Source organism: Hirundo rustica, chromosome 3 (genome assembly GCF_015227805.2).
Source record: "Hirundo rustica isolate bHirRus1 chromosome 3, bHirRus1.pri.v3, whole genome shotgun sequence".
Classification (NCBI taxonomy): Eukaryota; Metazoa; Chordata; class Aves; order Passeriformes; family Hirundinidae; genus Hirundo; species Hirundo rustica.
The window spans coordinates 113,697,811-113,715,665 of record NC_053452.1 but is presented as its reverse complement, the minus strand read 5'-3'; the positions used below and the strand labels follow the sequence as shown (position 1 = coordinate 113,715,665).

The following is a 17,855-nucleotide window of genomic DNA, read 5'->3' as shown; positions in this document are numbered from 1 at the left end:
TGAGTGATTTCTTGTCTTATCAGGTACACTTCTTTAGAAATAAAGGAGAATAACAAATAAATTTTCGCTGACATTTTTATTACACAAAGATAAATAAACATTACCTTAATACTTAAAAAAATATATTAGAATAATACATTAATATAATACTTTCAACCAGCATAAATAGATTTACATAAATAGACATTTCAAAGTGTAAACTAAGGATGGGTAAAATTCTCATTACTTTTCACCCCGGCACATGAAGGTGCCTGGATTCTGAATTTGTAGACTTCAAGATTTTGGGAGAAAGCATTAAATATTTTTTTTAACCAAGACACCTGATTTTCAATATATTCTGATATATTCTAGCTAATTTTAATGGCTTGATTCAGCTTTTTTGGGGGCTGGATCAAGCCCCTTCTATGCAAGGAAGTTTTCTGTGGCTCCTTGCTCTTGTACCTCCAGCTCCCTTCAGGCCTGGTGCTGGACCAAGGGGGTGACACACGTGCAGCCCACGGTGATTATTTTCTTCTCCAGCCTGTAGGATTGCTGGCAGCCCCTCTGCTCCCTGCGCAGGACCAGGATCTCCTGCTTGATGGGGACGGAGTTGAGGCTGTGGTCCAGCTGCCCCTCTGGATTCACGCACCGGGAGTGGCGGCACTCGGCGTCCGCGATCAGCCGCGGGAAGCGGTCGTGGTCCTCGTCGATCCTGGGGGTTGGCAGGAAAGGGAAGGTTTGAATCCAAAGGCAGTGATAGTTTGGATGGCTACGGGCTCCCTGCTCGGGAACCTGTGCGTCCTGGAGTGTACTGCTGAGGGAGGGACAGCAGATTCTCCAAGACCGCAGGTTTTTCAGAAATAAAATGTAAGTAACTAAATATCGGGTATTTTTAAAAGTATGGCTGCATGCAATTGCCTTTGCAAAGGACTTGCTTCAAGCAGGCACCAGCTTTGAAAGACTCATCAGAAATGATTTGAGCTTTCCAACTAATGTCGCTCCAACTAACAGATCCCCAAACCTCAGTTCCTCCCCACAATGTGAAATGTTGGTGTAAAACCACTGTTGAAGTTGGTGCAATATTAACCCTCTGAGGTTTTTTTTTTATGATGTTTTAGGTAAAGAATGATTTAGAAGATAAAGCTTGCCCCAGTATACAAATTAATTAATTAAATTATAAAAGTCGTTTGCTTTGCCTTCTGTATATCACCTAGGCTATGTGTTTGTGGTTTTTTTTTTTTTTTTTTTTTTTTTTTTTTTTTTTTTTTTTTTTGGTGCTGCTTTCTGTACTGATTCTCTTTCAAAGAGGATTACAGGAACGTGAATACGCTTATACTTCCAAAATCTCTCAGCTTTGAAGCAATGAAAATAGAGTTGAAAGAAATTTCCTTGGGCAGGGCATCCAGTGTTCTTCCAGGCCATAGGGGCAGGGATCATACCTGTAATCCCATGGAGCCAGAGAGCGGCTGCTGACATCCAGACTGGCTTTGGTGTCCTGGTTCGTGTTGCTGATGCTGAGGTTGACTCTCACAGTTTGGGGGAATTTTGAGTCTTTTTGGGTCAGGCATCCAGCAGATGCTTGCTTGAAGAGGTTCTCTGGCTTGAGCCCAGGCTTGATCACCTTCCCATGGGCAGGACTGCTGGCTGACAGCATGGCCAGCAGCACGAGGAGCAGGGGTCTGAGCTGGAGAGAATTGGTACATTTAAGACACGAGACAGGTGTGAAATTCATCCACAGCCACCCAAACTCGTGGTTAAAGCCCCTACTGCAGCTTGGAGTAATTATGTAAAAAATGTGCCGTATGTCACATCCACTTTTGACTGATTCTCACATTAACTGATTCTCACAGTGCTGACAGTTATACATCCAGTTATAATCTAGTTGCAATGTCAAATTATAGAAAATTATACAATACAAAAGAAGATAGCAGAAAGGGTATAACAAAAACAAAGACACTCTCAGGTTGAGTTTTTAATGTTTTTCTTGCCTCAGAGAATGCTGTGGTAGCCCATGTCACTGATGTACGGTCTCATTGCTGCCCCATGAGCATTCCCACCTTTTAGTTATTTTTAATTATTAATGATATAAACAAGCGTTTTAAAGGTGGGTGCAGATCCCCATTCCATCTGTTGGAATTTAAATACATCTCTGTCGAAATAATGGGGGAAATGAACTCAGAATTCTAAGTTCTTACCAGAGAAGTGCAGAAAGTTGGAGACATCTTCCTTCCTTCTCTTACTGCTTCTGATGCTGAGGCTGTTCTCTGCTGAGCTGAAGGTGTCTGGGTACATCCACTGCTGGACCTTTTATAAGGGTTTTTGGCTGAGCTAAATGATTTGGAGTAGGTGTTTTTTCCCCCAACCCCAACTGTGGTTTCTGACCATAACCTAAATTTAGAAGTGTATGTATATAGGTTCCATTAACACAGGTGGAATACAGGATACATCTTAGATCTGTAGATGATGTCATTCCTTCACCCGTGTCACTCAAATGGTGACAAAACCACAAATGTTGCAAATTTGTGGGTGCAAAGTCCTCAATTTTAAATTGGGATGCTGTAGGTATTTACCCCAAATGTCACTGGCACAGCTTTGGATCTGTTCGCTCCTTGGTCTGGCTGATGTCTTTTCACCCCAAACTGGGCAGATGTTGGACAGCTGGCCACCATCAAATTGCTCTCACATTCTTCCCATGGGGTGTTGGAAGGGAGTAATTCCCTTATAAATTCATCAGGGTAATTTGTCCTGATGTCTGAGGAGCAGTGTTCCTGCTCAAGCTCAATTCTTCTCTGAACTGGGCTATTTTTATTCACGATTAAACCTGAGGTGTGATATCTCAGTGTTGATCAGAATGTTTGGTGATAGTGAGTTCCCAAAAGTCAGTCACTCTCCCCATAGGAAAAAAAAAAAAAGTGTGATCTTTGTTTTGAGCTTGCCACCTTTTCTTTTTTCTTTCATTTTCCCTCTCTTGTGCTATGAGGCAGTTTTGTTCCTAAGAAAAGGAATTTGGGAAGTGTGATGGATGTAGTTAAACTGCCAGTTCTTAAGTTAGGGAGAGGACAGAGGGGTTCCAGAGAAACTTTGTGAAGGCTGAGCGCTGCAAAATGACACAAGACACAGGTTACCCAGCGGAACTGTGGCTGCCCCATCCCTGGAAGGGCTGGGAGCAACCTGGGATGGGGGAAGGTGTCCCTGCTGGTGGCAGGGGGTGGAACTGGGTTGTATCCAAGGTCCCCTCCAACCCAAACCATTCTAGGATTCTAGGATTCTATAACATCAAGTCTATTCTCTGATATCCCTTTTTTTCCCAGAAATACTCCCATCATTTTGCTCTGACAGTGGGTTACGAGTAGCTCAGGTGTGCCCCATAAAGTGACACTCAGCCTTGAGCTGCTGATCAGAACTTCTCCCAGGTCTAATTTTAGTGGGGATTTTTTTTTTTTTTTAATAAAAATGATGCAGAGAAGGTACAGATGTTTTATATTTGCTTAATATTTATACCTAAGTCCAAATTTTACTCACCTTGCGCCATCCAAAGGAGGATGCAAATAAGGGTAGAATTTAGTTTGCGGGTTCTGGGATACCCGTGACCCACATCCGCTTGTTGAAACGATGCTGATGTTTCAGAAATTAAATGTATATTTCAGTTTCCCTCTTCAGGCTAGAGGTGTACAGGTTAAAGGAAACACTCCTCTCAGACGGGGTTTTCTCTCATGCCATTTACTGAAATATCCTTTCAAAGTGGGTCGGTTAAATTGACAATTTTAGAAGCAAAATACGTTTTCGAAAACTTACAAGGCAGCGGAAGGTCAGGTTCAACCAGCCTGACCCTAAATTGTCTACCTTAAATGCACCAGTGGTTTGGGTTACCTAGGTAGTTGAAAGGTGAATAGTTTAGCATTTGAACATGGCTGACGCAACACAACATTGCGACAGCAAAAAAAAAAAAAAAATTTCCATGGTTTATAATGAGGCATGAACGCATTTGTTGGCAGTTGCCATAGGCAAGATGTGAAGGTCTGAGGAGAAAATGCACCGCTTGGAATTTCTGATTTCAAGATTTTTCCAAGTCCCAAATAATTATTTTGTAATTCTTAATGCTCTGAAATGAAAAAACAAAAAACAAAAAACAACAACAACAACAACAACAACAAAAAACCAAAAACCCAACCCCCCCCCCCCCAAAATATTAATATGATTTTTCCCTTGTGATTAGAAGTTACCCCATAGGATTTCATATTCTGACACATAGCTTTCTCTTAGCTAGAGATCTGGAAACTGGGACACTAAAAAAGGATTACCGAAACAAACAAAAAAATCCCAACCCCCCAAAAACAAACAAACAAGCAAGCAAACAAAAATTAAAGGTTATTAAATGCCTTTTGAAATGAAACCTACCCTTTTTTTTTGCTCTGGTGAAGGCTTTCTTGAGAGTAAGTTGCTATTTAAGTACTTCACCTGGCTGAGATTCTTCAGGCACCCAAATCTGAGTGTGTTGGCATGTGATGAAAATTCCTCCCCTCAAAAAGTCCCTTGGAATCACAGAATGGCTGCACAGACCCCGCAGCACCCTCAAGGAGCCAGGTGTCACCAAAGCCAGGGACTCACCCTGTGGCATCTCCTCCTTGGCCTCACTGAAGTCGTATGGGTCATAGGAGCCCTCCTCCTGTAATCTGCTGTAATGTTAAATTATAGAAAATAATACAATACAGAATATATAGAAAATAATATCTCCTCACCTTCTGCGTGCGCCTTCTTCCTTCTGGGAGGGGGTAGGAGAGGTCACCGAAGGTTGGAAGGGACCTTAAGGATCATCCTGTTCCACCCCCTGCTATGGGCAGGGACACCTTCCACTACCCCAGGCTGTTCCAAGCGCTGTCCAGCCTGGCCTTGGACACTTCCAGGGATCCAGGGGCAGCCACAGGAACCACCCAAGTGCTGGAGCTCTGGAGCCCTGACTGAACTTGTTGTAGACTAAAAGAAAACTTGGCACATTTTTTTTTTTAATTGCCATCAGTTAAGTTTATTATACTTCTGCAAAATAAAATTGTTTTTTTTTATTTACAAGTAGGAACATATTTACTTCTTTTTTCTTTTTTCTTTTTTCTTTTTTCTTTTTTCTTTTTTCTTTTTTCTTTTTTCTTTTTTCTTTTTTTTTTTTATGTAGAGAATGTATTTTCTTCCTTTTGAGTACATATTACAAATCCCTGTACATGCAGCAGCACTCCCCCTTCTACATACAAGTATTGCATGACCCACTCTGCATTGTGGAGGTAATTTCTAGCGTTAGACTAAGGCTGGGTTCAGTGGTGCTCTGTGAGAAACTCAGAATTTGATGGAGCAAGGCTCGGAGCACTTATTAAACACTGATGTTTAATTTTAGTTTGATTTAATTAAATTTAGTTTAATTTAATTGACTCATGCTGTGAGTGCATGGTTGGGTCAGACACATTCAGAGGTACCCTTTAAACTGGTTAAATCCAAAGAAGGGCCAGGAAAATGCTTGGAGGGCTGGAGCCCCTCTGCTCTGGAGCCAGGCTGGCAGAGCTGGGGGTGTTCAGCCCTCGGTTGGGTCTGGCTGAGCTGGAGTTCATTTTCCCACAGCAGCTCTCCCAGTGCTGGGCTTTGCATTGGGAGCTGGAAAGGTGTTGGGAACACCCCAGTGTTTTGGCTGCTGCTGGGCAGGGCTGGCTCTGTCCCTCCATTTCCCTCATCCAGGGGCTGGGAGTGGCCAAGATCCTGGGAGAGGACACAACCAGGACAGCTGCCCCAAATTATCCAAAGGGGTGTTCCATACCATAGGATGTCAGCTCAGATAAAAGTTAAGAAAGGAGGAAGGGGGTGCATTTGTTATTTACAATGTTTGCCTTCCAGAGCAACTGCTCTGTGTGCTGAAGCCTCGCTTCCCGGGAAGGGACCAGACATCACTCAGGGATGAGGAGTATTGAATAAAATTACCATTTTTTCTCTTGCTTGTGCACAAACTTTTGGTTTTATTATTGTAAACTGCCTTATCTCCACCCAGGAGTTGTTTCCCATCTTACTTTCTCTCCCCCTGTCCAGCTGGGAAAGGGGAGTGATAGAGTGGTTTGGAGAGCACTTGGTGTCCAGCCAAGATCCTTCCACCACAAGCCTGGAGAAGAGAAGGCTCTGGAGAGACTTCAGAGTCCCTTCCAGTGCCAAAAGGGGCTCCAGGAGATCTGGAGAGGGACTTGGGACAAGGGATGGAGGGACAGGACACAGGGAATGGCTTCCCACTGCCAGAGGGCAGGGATAGATGTGATATTGGGAAGGAATTCCTGGCTGTGAGGGTGAGGAGGCCCTGGCACAGGGTGCCCAGAGAAGCTGTGGCTGACCCTGGATCCCTGGAAGTGTCCAAGGCCAGGTTGGACAGGGCTTGGAGCAACCTGGGATAGTGGAAGGTGTCCCTGCCTTTTGTAGGAGGGTGGAACTAGATGAGTTTTTAGGTCCCTTCCAACCCAAACCATTCCATGGTCCTATGAAGTCACTGCTCCAATCTCCCATCCCTTGTTTCTTACAAGGGAGACACAGCAGAAGAGCTAAAGTCATGTTTTTCCTCTATTAAACACCTGCATTTTCCCTCCCAGCCACTGCAGTAGAAATTATCATCTACTTCATGCCTAAATTTTCCAAGCACATCTGATGGAGATCACAGTCACACATCAACTGTGGCTGCTGCCAGGGGTTGAAATGTTCTTGACATTACTAAGATCTAATGGATGCTCAGTAGCTGGGATGTCAACTTGAAGAAAATGAGCGGCAAAGTGACATTTTAAGAAAGGGACATTCACAGAGCATTGAGAGGTCAGTGCTAGTTTCCCAAAATCCAGCCCTTACTTTGTCTTCCGTCACCCACCACTTTCAAACCAAATTAAATTCAGAAAACTTGTTTTCTCACCAATATATCCCTGCATCCCAGAGCTTAAACCCAGAGTTGTCAGGCAGATTTGATAGGGCAGCCTTGCAGAAATAAACTCATTTCTACTGTAGCCATTTTCCTGTTCCCAGGTAAAATCTGAAAATCTTGGTCATTCATTGTGGAATCAAAAAATCATAGAATCATAGAGTAGTTTGGGTGGGAAAGAACCTTGAAATGTCATCTAGTCCAACACCCTGCACCGAGCAGCATCTTCCACTACATCAGCCTGTTCACAGCCCCATCCAACCTGATCCTGGATGTTTCCACAACCATTTCTTTTTAAGAAGGGAAGTTCCTATTTTTCTGTTTTTTTTTTTTTTTTTTTTCCTTGCAGAGCAATCACTCCTGGCCACAACATTATGTGTGCAAGAAGGTGTCAGAATCCAAAAGTTTTACAGAGTAAGTGACTCAGAATTGTTTCAGTGAGGGTTGTAAAAGCACCAGTAGGATCCTAATTTTCGAGCCCTTTCACCTCGCTGCAGTTCAGTTTGACTTGAATTTTTTCTTTTTATTTTTTCTTAAATAAGTAACAGAAATTCACCACTTTTCCGATCATATGCAAATTCTGACCACGGTACAATGAGATTTCCAGAACTATCCCAGCCAGGGATTTCAGAGAATGAGCACTGCTGGAGATTTCCTCCTCAATGATGTGGCCTTGTGGAGGTGGGATGGGGACCACGGGTGGGTGACAGAAACCCCATGTCCCATTTCAAGCTAAAAGATGCCTCTTAACCAGACCTGATCCTTCTGTGCCACTGCCATGGACACAAGGGCACAGTGAATAGGTGTGTGCCAGGAAGAATGGACCATCCCTGATTCTTTTTCTTCTGGCTGAACTGGCTGTGCTGAGCCCAGCTGGGCTAGAAAAGGAATTGTGATCCTCTGTTTTAACCAATGTGCAATTCTGAATGATTGTGGCCTTTGGGTGCTTAAGGGGGGCTTGCAAAAAGGAGAGAGCGGCTTTTTACATGGGCAGATAGTGACGGGACAAGGGTAAATGATTTTAAACTGGCAGAGGGCAGGGTTAGATGGGATATGAGGAAGGAATTGTTCCCTGTGAAGGTGGCACAGGTTGCACAGAGAAGCTGTGGCTGACCCTGGATCCCTGGAAGTGTCCAAGGCTAGACTGGATGGGGCTTGGAGCAACCTGGGATAATGGAAGGTGACCCTGCTCATGGCAGGGAGTGGAACAAGATGATCTTGAGTCTTTTCCAACTCAAACCAGTCTGTGACTCTGTGATTACTGAGAACAAGACAAATGGGGTCAGAGCAATGAGCTTTTGGAGGACAGAAAAGTTACGGCTGATGGGAGGTTGATACTCTGCTTTTCACATTACCTGTGAAAGCCACCCTGAGTTGAGCAGTGGGAAAATTGTATAAATATAACAGGACTGACATGTGCAACTACAATCAGTTTTCCCTTCAATTAGTTAGGGAATTGCTAGAAGCTCTTCCATTATAGTAGCTGAATTTACTCTCTCTTTTTCCACATTTCCCCTTTTTCTTTTTTTTTTTTTTTTTTTACTGTGAAGACTGAAATGCTAAAATGAAATGTGTTTACGCTTCCGCTGCAGAGAAATCCTCTTGGTGCTTCCTACACCTCCAGCTTCCAAAGCCTGTGAAAACCTTCGTGTCATCCCTTCAGAGACACGCCCCCAGTGCCCTCACCTCTGCTGCCTCCCCTGAAGCCCAGGTTGGTTCCCTCGGCACAGCAGCAGTGAGGGAGGTGCCAGATATCACAGGGCTTCTGTGCTGCACAGCATCTGATGGCTGATAAGCAGCCCGTGAGATACACACGGAAGGCAAAGTACCCAAATGTCTCATCATCCCAGCTCGAAGTTGGTTTGCAAAGGATTCAAGCAGGGCTTTACCATATAAAGTTGCATCAGGCAAAGTCAAAGGGGGTGATGGGGTGAATGCTAATCAGAATGTTAATCAGGGTGACTGCTTGTCTGTCCTATTTTCTTTCTTTTTTTGCAGCAAAGGGAGGAATGGCAGAGGCTTTCCACTTGTTTGCAGGACACCTTTGTTCCTCCAGGGGAGAGTAAATGAGGTTTTAACCTGGATTAAATGGTCTCATACCCTGAGAGAACCTGGACATAGCTGGTGGAAGAGCAGATAAATGGTAGTGGGTCAAGAGGAGGGCCTTGGTCCTCTCTGGAAATGATTATGAAGAGAGAGTGGGGAGAACAGTGTTGCTCTTACGGTGCTCAGCAATCACCGGAGGTCCTCCTTGGTAATGATGTCCAAAGTATTTTGTGTGGTGCCTGCTTTTGAAAGACTGAGATAATGGAGTGGATTATATCAAGTTTACAGAAGTCTTCCATTTTGAATCTTTTCAGTGTAAATATACAAGCATATATATTCAATTCGTATGAGGAAAACTGGCTTCCGGGTTGAATGCAGTGCTTCCCGAAAACTGATGGCTGTGGCAATTAATGCCCAATAAAATCACATTTATTTCACACCCATAAACACTCTGCAGAATGTTCTGAAGGTGGATTTGATTTGCACCCTTGTTTTTATTTACTATGAGCAGGGACTTTGCTCAATGCAGAATTGCTGAAGGCTGTTTCCAAAGTGGTTTGGATTTTAGGTCTCAAATAGACAGAAATTGGATCAATTTTTGTACTTTCTGAAGACAGAAGAACTTGGTAATTTCTAAGAATTATTTCTTTCTTGAATCTAGTAATTTTTGATCCTGGTTATCTCATAATTGTTTGGCTAATAAAATTCAATGGAAGAATGTGGGGTTTTGTTTATTTATTTGTTTATTTATTTATTTTCAATTAATCAATGTAAAAAAATCGCGTTAGCAGTGATGAAGGGAAATGAGAGAAGGTGACAGACAATCACTGAATGTGAAATATGGAAATGCTGCTGTCTAAACTCCCCTTCATTCCTGCTGTGCCAGGACTAAATCCTATGGATGCTCTTGCCTTACAGAGCTTGGCAGAGGAAGGAGTGAGATTGTCCTGCTGTGCTCATTCCATGGCAGAGGAAGTTGAGCCATGGTAATTTCAACATTCTGTGCTATTTCTTGCTTTCCAAAACATTCTTGGTGGACCGAAATAGTTCATAAATTCACCAGAAAACAAAGCATTTTTCGTTCTTTTTATAAGATTATTGAACAGGTAAAGAAACTGGATTTTTGGTCTTTATTGATACAAGATGGTTCATTCCAGATCATCATCAAACATAACTATGAGCTTTGAGTGTTCAAAAGACCTTTCCTTCTAAGAGTTGTTGGTGTTTTCTATTATTTCTCATTTATGGCAGCGTAAGAAATCTCTGGTTGGAATATCTGGGTTTAATAATTGCTGAAATGTAGGAGGAACAGAAGAAGGGGAGGATATCCTTTGCCAAGCTACCCTAATGCAAAGGATGCTTACCATAGAGGGAACAGCACATTAATAAACTAAATTTTAATTTATGTCTTGTTTTGCACATTTGATTTTCTTCATGTTATTGAGCAAATAGACTCAGGTACTTTTTCCCCACTCCCATTTTTGACAAGATTTCTCTGGGCTACTTGGCAGGACAGTTGGTTGAAATCTCTTTTACTTTTTAAGCTGTGGGACTATTTCCAATTATATCCTGGTTCTCCAGGGTTTGCTTCTACTTTGGGGGTCTGCTCTGCCCACTGTTGGGAGGCTCTGGGGATCCACAGCTCAGTGCTGTGCTCTGCAGGTGTCCTTTGCATTGATGTGGTGCTGAGCAAGGTCGTGTGGAGGGGACGTGCAGTGAGACATGAGGCGTTAAAAATCCCCTCTTGACTCATTCCCAGGTAAAACCGAGAACAGTTCACACTGAATGCTCAGGGATTTAGGACTGTGAAATGGGGCATCTTGGTGGTTAGGATCCATGGACTGTCAGGGATGACACTGCCCAGGAAGAATTAATTGTATATCTGGAGTGAAAGGAAATAGAATAATGGAATGGTTTGGGTTGGAAGGGACAGTAAAGCCCATCTCATTCCAACCCCCTGCCATGGGCAGGAACGCCTTCCACTATCCCAGATTCCCGCAGCCCTGTCCAACCTGGCCTTGGACACTTCCAGGGATGGAGCAGCCAGAGCTGCTCTGGGCAGCCTGTGCCAGCACCCTTGGAACAGTTTGTCTTTTGACTTGAATTTATTAAACCTTCTAGACTCAGGAGCATTTTGTGTGTCTGGGTTTTCCAAATGACATTGCTGAAAATAATGAAGTTGTGCTCTGTTTCATCTGGGAAAATCTGCACTTTCTGTCCTTAACAGAGATCCAACATGCTTTGGAACAGACTGATGCCATTCCTCATTCTGCTGCATCCATGCTTATTCCTCCCCATCCATTCAACGGCATCATGGATGATGCACATAAAGGACTCATTTTGATATATATTTGTTCATTTATTTATTAACAGCTTTGCAAATTCTTTTGGTGGGGTGAAGGTGGGGAACAACCAGCTGAGCTGAATGTCTGAAGTCAGACATCTGAATTCATTGCCTGGCTCAGAGAACAGGTCAGCAAAGCCATTTTCAAGTTGTTAGGCTGTTTTTCTTTGTTAGCTGCAGTGTGGTGTGGGTGGGAAGATTGAAAAGATACCTCTCATGGAGATTGTGATCTGGTGTGTGTGTGTGTGTTGTGGCTGAGTGGATATGGGATAACTGATGTCAAAAACCTCTGCCATGCAGATTATGGTTATTTATAGCTCCCTTTTGCATTAAAGAAGTAAGAAAGACACTTGGACACAGAGGGTTTTCAAGGATATGTTGCCCATGTCCTTTAGGATTTTTTTTATTTCTATAATTTAATCACAGATTACTTGGACTGGCAGAGCTCAGCAAAAGGCAGGGTGTGGATGCAAGTTTGATAGGAAAAGGAAATAAAGATGGTTGTGGCTCTGCAGATCCACATTGACTTAGAAATCCTCTGGATGTTTCAGAGCCAGCAGCTTTGTATGTGATATTTTGAGCTTCTGGTAATCATGGAAAGGTCTGGGTTGGAAGGGACCTTAAAGCTCATATCGTTCCAACCCTCCTGCTGTGCGCAGGGACACCTTCCACTGGAGCAGGCTACATCAAGCCCCATCCTGCCTGGCCTGCAACACTTCCAGGGATGAAGGAAATGCTGGAGTAGCCATGCTTGCAGTGATGCTTATGAAAACCAAAAGCCTATCCCAAACCTTTCCAGGTGCCCAGGTGCACCTCTGGAGATGCTGGGAGTGGTAGCAGATCCATCTGGGAGGGAAGGCTGGTGTGGTTGAGCTGAGGCAGAGGGAGGCAAACCTTGCTGGCTTTGGTGTTTTCCACACTGCTATAGCTGGTTGAAGGGGACCAAACCTCCGAGGAAGACGGGCTTGGTTCCGTTTGACCAGCCAGAGCAGAGCATAGCTCCGGGCCACAGCACACGCTCAGCTCTGCTGCTCCTGACCTGCAATGGGAATGGGACATGTGAGACAGGGCACACAGGGACTCACCTCTGCTCAGAGGGAGAGCAGGGTGATGCAGCACTTGTGACACTGCCTTAGGAGACTCCACCATTCTCCATGGAATCATGGAATGGTTTGTGTTGAGAGGGACCTTAAAGATCGTCTCGTTCCATCTCCCCTGCATGGAGGCACCTTCATACAGCTCTTTGCTTCCTGCTTCTTTCTCTTTTCCTGTTTTCCCTCTCTTTCTCTTTCTTTTTCTTTTCTTTTTTTTTTTTTTTTTTAATAGTGGAAAAAGAGGAAAAGTGGGAGGGAGGAAAGACCCCTCCTTTGTCCATTGAAGGGAAATCACCTGTCAGTTGTCAGTCAGGCATCACTTTTCAGAGACACCCTGAGCGCTCCAGCTGTACCTGGAGCCTCAGCAAGGAGACAGCTGCCAGAGACCATGAGCAGCAGGGCACGGGGCAGCTTCCAAACAGGACAAAAGCAACATTTTTCCAACCCTGTGCATAGGCCCCTTTCCATATGCATGTGGTTTTTCGGGGACTTAAAGTCATTGGATCATTAAGGTCAGAAAAAGCCTCTAAGTTCAAGTCCAACTCAGTTGATACATTTTTCTCTGAAAAACGTTTTGATTAGGAGGGGGATTTCCCTCTTTTTCTCTTCTTTTTTTATTCCCTTTTGTCTTCTCACTGCTCAGTGTTGGGAGGAATATTAATTTGAGTAATCTCTGGACTCCTGTGCTTGCTTCATGCTTTCTCTTTGTTGAATTGGGGTATTCATTAGCAAAGGAAGCATCAGCAACTTAAATTTGATATTCCCTATGGAAACGTCTACCTTATTGCCAAAGAAACACGTCCTGAAATCTTCCAGTTACAAAATTCACTTCATATTCTGCCCCACCAGCACTAGAATGTTGCAAACTTGACAAAATTTAGAAAGAATTAGAGTTTTTTTCCTTCTGTCATGGTCTGGGTGTGGATACACAGCCGGAGGATGAAGGGGGAAACAGAGTTAAGACAGTGGCCTTGACCCTCCAGACAGGCTGTAAGTTTTCCTAAACCTTAGCCCTGTGTCTGGGTTATTTCTTCTCCTGTGTCCTTGCCAGTGTGTGTGTGCCTGTAACTCAATCCTGGCCCGTGCTGTGCAGGAAGAGTCACTGCTGATCCCAGGCTCCGGCAGAACAGGCCGGGAACAGCTGCAGAAAGTAAATAAGGGATGGGATTCCACTCCAGGGTTAAACCACAAATTTATGCAGTCACACAAGGCTGGGGACAGCCTCAGCTGGCCAGACAGAAGTTTGGCTTCATTTGCCAACAGGTGAGCATCTGGCACCATCCGAGGAGCCACAGGTTGTCTGGGACAGCCACATGCGGTGTGCAGGTGGGGCACAGCACAGAGCTGAAGAAAGCCATTCTTAGGCTGTCTCCAAGGGCACTGGGAGCATCCTTTTGGCAGCTAAATAAAGTCCACAGCGCCACAGACTGCAACAGGTTTCCATCAGCATAGAGATGAAGAGACCACCAGGTGCAGAAAGGAAGTGTTGGGTTTGAGATGTGGACAGTGGGTCGATCAGCAAAGTCGGGGAGGGCACACGGGCCAGGCTTCACACCCCTGCCTGCCCATTCCATTGGGTGCCCTTTTGTCTTGCCTGGTTTTGATGATTAGAACCATGGAATGGTTTGGGTTAGAAGGGACATTAAGGACCATTCAATTCCAACCCCCTGCCATGGGCAGGCACTCCTTCCCAGGTTGTTCCAAGTCCCATCCAGCCTGGCCTTGGACACTTCCAGGGATCCAGGGGCAACTACAGCTTCTCTGGGCACCCTGTGCCAGGGCCTCACCACCCTCACAGGCAGAAATTCCTTCCCAATATCCCATTTAACCCTACCCTCTGGCAGTGGGAAGCCATTCCCTGTGTCCTGTCCCTCCATCCCTTGTCCCCAGTCCCTCTCCAGCTCTCCTGGAGCCCCTTTAGGCTCTGGAAGGGGCTCTGAGCTCTCCCTGGATCCTTCTCTTCTCCAGGTGAACACCTCCAGCTCTCCCAGCCTGGCTCCAGAGCAGAGGGGCTCCAGCCCTTGGAATATCTCTGTGGCCTCCTCTGGAATCCAGCAGCTCCACCTCCTTCTGATTCCAGACTCCAGGGCTGGAGGCAGCTCTGCAGGTGTGGTCTCACCTGAGCAGGGCAGAGGGGCAGAATCCCCTCCCTTGCCCTGCTGGCCATTCTTCCTTAGATGCAGCCCCGAAGAAAAAGGAAAAAAAGGATTCTTTTTCTCTGCTCAATTTATCTTTTTCTGAATTATCATAACCTAGGAGCTGGTTCTGTACAAGAAGGACAGGATGAAATAATGGTTTGACAAGCACTTTCCTGAATTACATCTAGGGGACTGCAGGGCCTGGGTCAGATGCAGCAGCCCTGGCTTTGATTCAGACTGAAATTTTGCAAAGCATCTTGGTGGCTGAGGAACATAAATGTCATTGGTTTCAAGGTCTGCATTGCTGCATTTTACAGGGCTGAGGTGCAGGCACAGGAACTCAGTGGTTTCTGCTGTGTTTAGCACAGTTGCTGGCACAGTTTTGACCTGTGTTGACTGGGATTGACCCTAACTGTTCCTAAGCTCAGCTTTGCTGTTAGAAATTGTCAAGGGCCAGTCCCAGTCAGGAGTTTGAGGATGATTAAGTTGTGAACATTAATCACTGAAACATACAGGTGGTTTTTAAGCTTCTAACTAGACCAGTTTTGTTAAGGGTATTTTGGGGTGGAATTCCTAAAATTTCCCATGGGAAGTGAAAGTCTGAAAACCTTTCAGACCTAGGCCTCTTAATGATAAGAACAGTTGCTTCAAAAATATTCCTAAATTCTTTCTTAAAATACATTAAATTTAATTAACTGATTGGAAATTAACAGACTGAAAACTGCCTTGGGTTTTGAATATTTGGCCTAATAGTGGAAGAAATTAATGTATGAGAAATGGTTTGAACTCTTCAGGTCCATGTAACAGGATCTTGAGGAGATCCTGGAGATATCCAGGATATCACCTGGCTGTCCTAGAGGGGTTAAAGGCAACTGTTTGGGGGGGGGGAATAGACTGAGCTGTTGGTCCACAATGTCATCAGAACAAACAGTGCTCAGAGGAGGAAGGGACACTTGTGACATGGCAGGACTGTCCTGCGTTATGATAATAGAGATCTGGAAAGAAAATCCCACTGTTTTTGATAAGGCTGTGTGCCTGCTTAGCTCCACAGTGCCATATTAATCAGGAGGTGACTTCCTGCAGCCTGTCCTGTTACTGTACTGAGGCAGTGCAATGAATTAACCTTCCACAGTCCACTACAGCAATTCCTCTGTCTGTAGCATTCATTTAAATCCCATTAAAGATCTTCTTATGAATGACTGGGAGTAAAGAGGAGAAATTTGTGACATCTACGTCATGCTCAGTTTTGCTCCTCACAAGTCAATCCTACCCAGTGCTTTTTAATTCCTCATCTCTGTCACTTAATCCGAAGAGTTTTCCACCATCTGAGAATGCATGGCAACACGAACTAGACTAGATTTAGATTAGATACTGGGAAAAACTCTTCTCTGTGAGGGTGGGGAGGCCCTGGCAGAGGTTGTCCAATGAAGCTGTGGCTGCCCCTGGATCCCTGGAAGTGCCCAAGGCCAGGCTGGATGGGGCTTGGATCAGCCTGGGATAGTGGAAGGTATTGGAAATGGATGAGCTTTAAGGTACCCAAACCACTCTATGATTCTATGAATTATTGATGCTCTCTTGGATGGAGTGATTTTCAGAAAGCTCTTGAAAAGCACTTACATTACAGTGTGAATATTATTTGGATTAGGTGAAACCCACAGTCTACTTACTCCATGCTTTTTCCAGTGAAAGATGTACAGAATTTATCCTAGTTATCAAATCTGCATGGATTCAGGAATTTGCAGCTTTCAGATTTTGCAACCTTTTTAGATGTCCATATCCCTGTGTGCCCTCTGTGGGTGCTGAGGGCTCTCTAGAGTGAATATAAACTGCCTGGCTCTATTTGACCAAGTAAAATTTGGGTAAAATGAGGTTACAGGAAATCTTTGGGGTCCTTGCAGTCAGTGGGAGCAGAGGACACGGGCAATGTCTCCCTGAAACCACACACTTCCTTACATTCCATAGCAGCCTAATCCATATGGGGATATAAAGAAGCATGTCATCTCAAAAGAGAAGTCTGGATTGTGCCTTCTGGCCAGCAGGACCACTCTCCATCCCCCACTCCTGAAGGGGTGATGCTGCTCCTCAGACATGTTTCAGAGCCAACACTCTGCTTCCTCCTTGGAAAAGCAGCGACAGCACAACCCTTGTAACTTCCCTGGTGCGCTGGAGAACTTGGGGAAGTTTTGGAGGGATATTTTCAGGTGGTTCCAATTTTTCCAGTGCCTGTGTGTCAGCGAACATTCCTGTGTGTGCCTCCGCACAGTGCTGAAAGCTGGAATCTCATGGAAGTGCTGGACTTGTTTTGACAGCCCTGAAAGCCTCAAAAATTAAAGTTTGCTTAAAAAAAAAAAAAAAAAAAGTCACATGAGTGAGAGGTGATGGACTATGTTCTTTCCTTTCACTTTATAATTATTATTTGCATTGAAGCAGGACCTGGAGGATCTGCCTGAGCAGAGGAGTTGCTCATACAAATACAAGGATGTGGTTCCTGCCCTGGAGAGCTGCCTGGCCAAGCAGGCAATGCCTTCAGAACCAGACAGCAGCTCACCAGAACCGGGCCTGGCTGATCAGAAACAAGTTCAAGTCCAAGGGTCACACACGGAGTGGTTTGGGTCAGAAGGATCTGGAGGGCTCAGAGCAAGAGCAGCTTAGATCAGGTTGCTCAGCACCATGTCTGGTTGAGCTTGAATCCCCCCAAGGATGGAGTTCCCCCAGTTTTTTGGGGTCTGTTTCCTGGAGTTTGACGAAGCTGATGGTGAAAAAGAAAAAAAAATGGTTTGGTGACATCTGATTGGAATTTCCAGTGTTCCAACCTGTGCGGTGCCCTGGTGCACCTCCGAGAGGAGCCCGTCATGGCACGGAGGCACATGGATGGATTTCTGCATTTAATGATAGAGATGACCATCAGAAGTGAAAAGCAAAGTATCCTGGTGTCCCCTCCTGTACTAATCCTTGATTTGTTGTTGTTGTACTCGCTCATCCTCAGTAGGGGTGGCATCCTCAGGGATGCTCAAAGGGAGTCATGGCCATGTTTCGGAAACCACTGGTTGGAATCAATTTGTTCATGGAGCAGATTCACAAAGATGATTTATTTCTAAGTGGAAGTTTCTCTGAGGATGGAAAAGGGGAGGGAATACCCAAGCTTCTAATATGCAACCAGTCCACACAAGTATATACGATAGGAAAAGAAAATAAGCCTTTTTCTCATGTTTCCTCTTCCTAAAGAGCCAAAAGAACAAGGAATGATCTCAGGTGATGAGAAGCGCTAAAATCAGGGTGGGAATAACCCCAAGCTTCGAAGGAAACATAAATCCTCTTTGAAGGCAGGC

At 44.7% G+C, this 17,855-nt stretch overlaps 1 protein-coding gene across 1 annotated transcript; it reads right to left on the bottom strand.

Moving 5' to 3' along the window:
* Nucleotides 1–429: 429 nt before the first annotated feature.
* Nucleotides 430–2,201, bottom strand: IL17A (interleukin 17A). The gene is made up of 3 exons (XM_040059593.1): nucleotides 2,175–2,201; nucleotides 1,419–1,663; nucleotides 430–691 (listed from the first exon to the last, which is right to left on the bottom strand). Exons 1-3 carry the CDS (start codon nucleotides 2,199–2,201, stop codon nucleotides 454–456), a joined length of 510 nt encoding a protein of 169 aa, XP_039915527.1. The 3' UTR covers nucleotides 430–453.
* Between the last annotated feature and the right edge of the window lie 15,654 nt (nucleotides 2,202–17,855).

Coding starts and splice junctions, on each gene's coding strand:
- IL17A (XM_040059593.1), bottom strand. CDS start 2,201: ATGTCTCCAACTTTCTGCACTTCTCTG. Junction 1,664..2,174: donor CAACTTTCTGCACTTCTCTG/GTAAGAACTTAG, acceptor AATTCTCTCCAG/CTCAGACCCCTGCTCCTCGT. Junction 692..1,418: donor CTGGCTCCATGGGATTACAG/GTATGATCCCTG, acceptor GCCAACCCCCAG/GATCGACGAGGACCACGACC.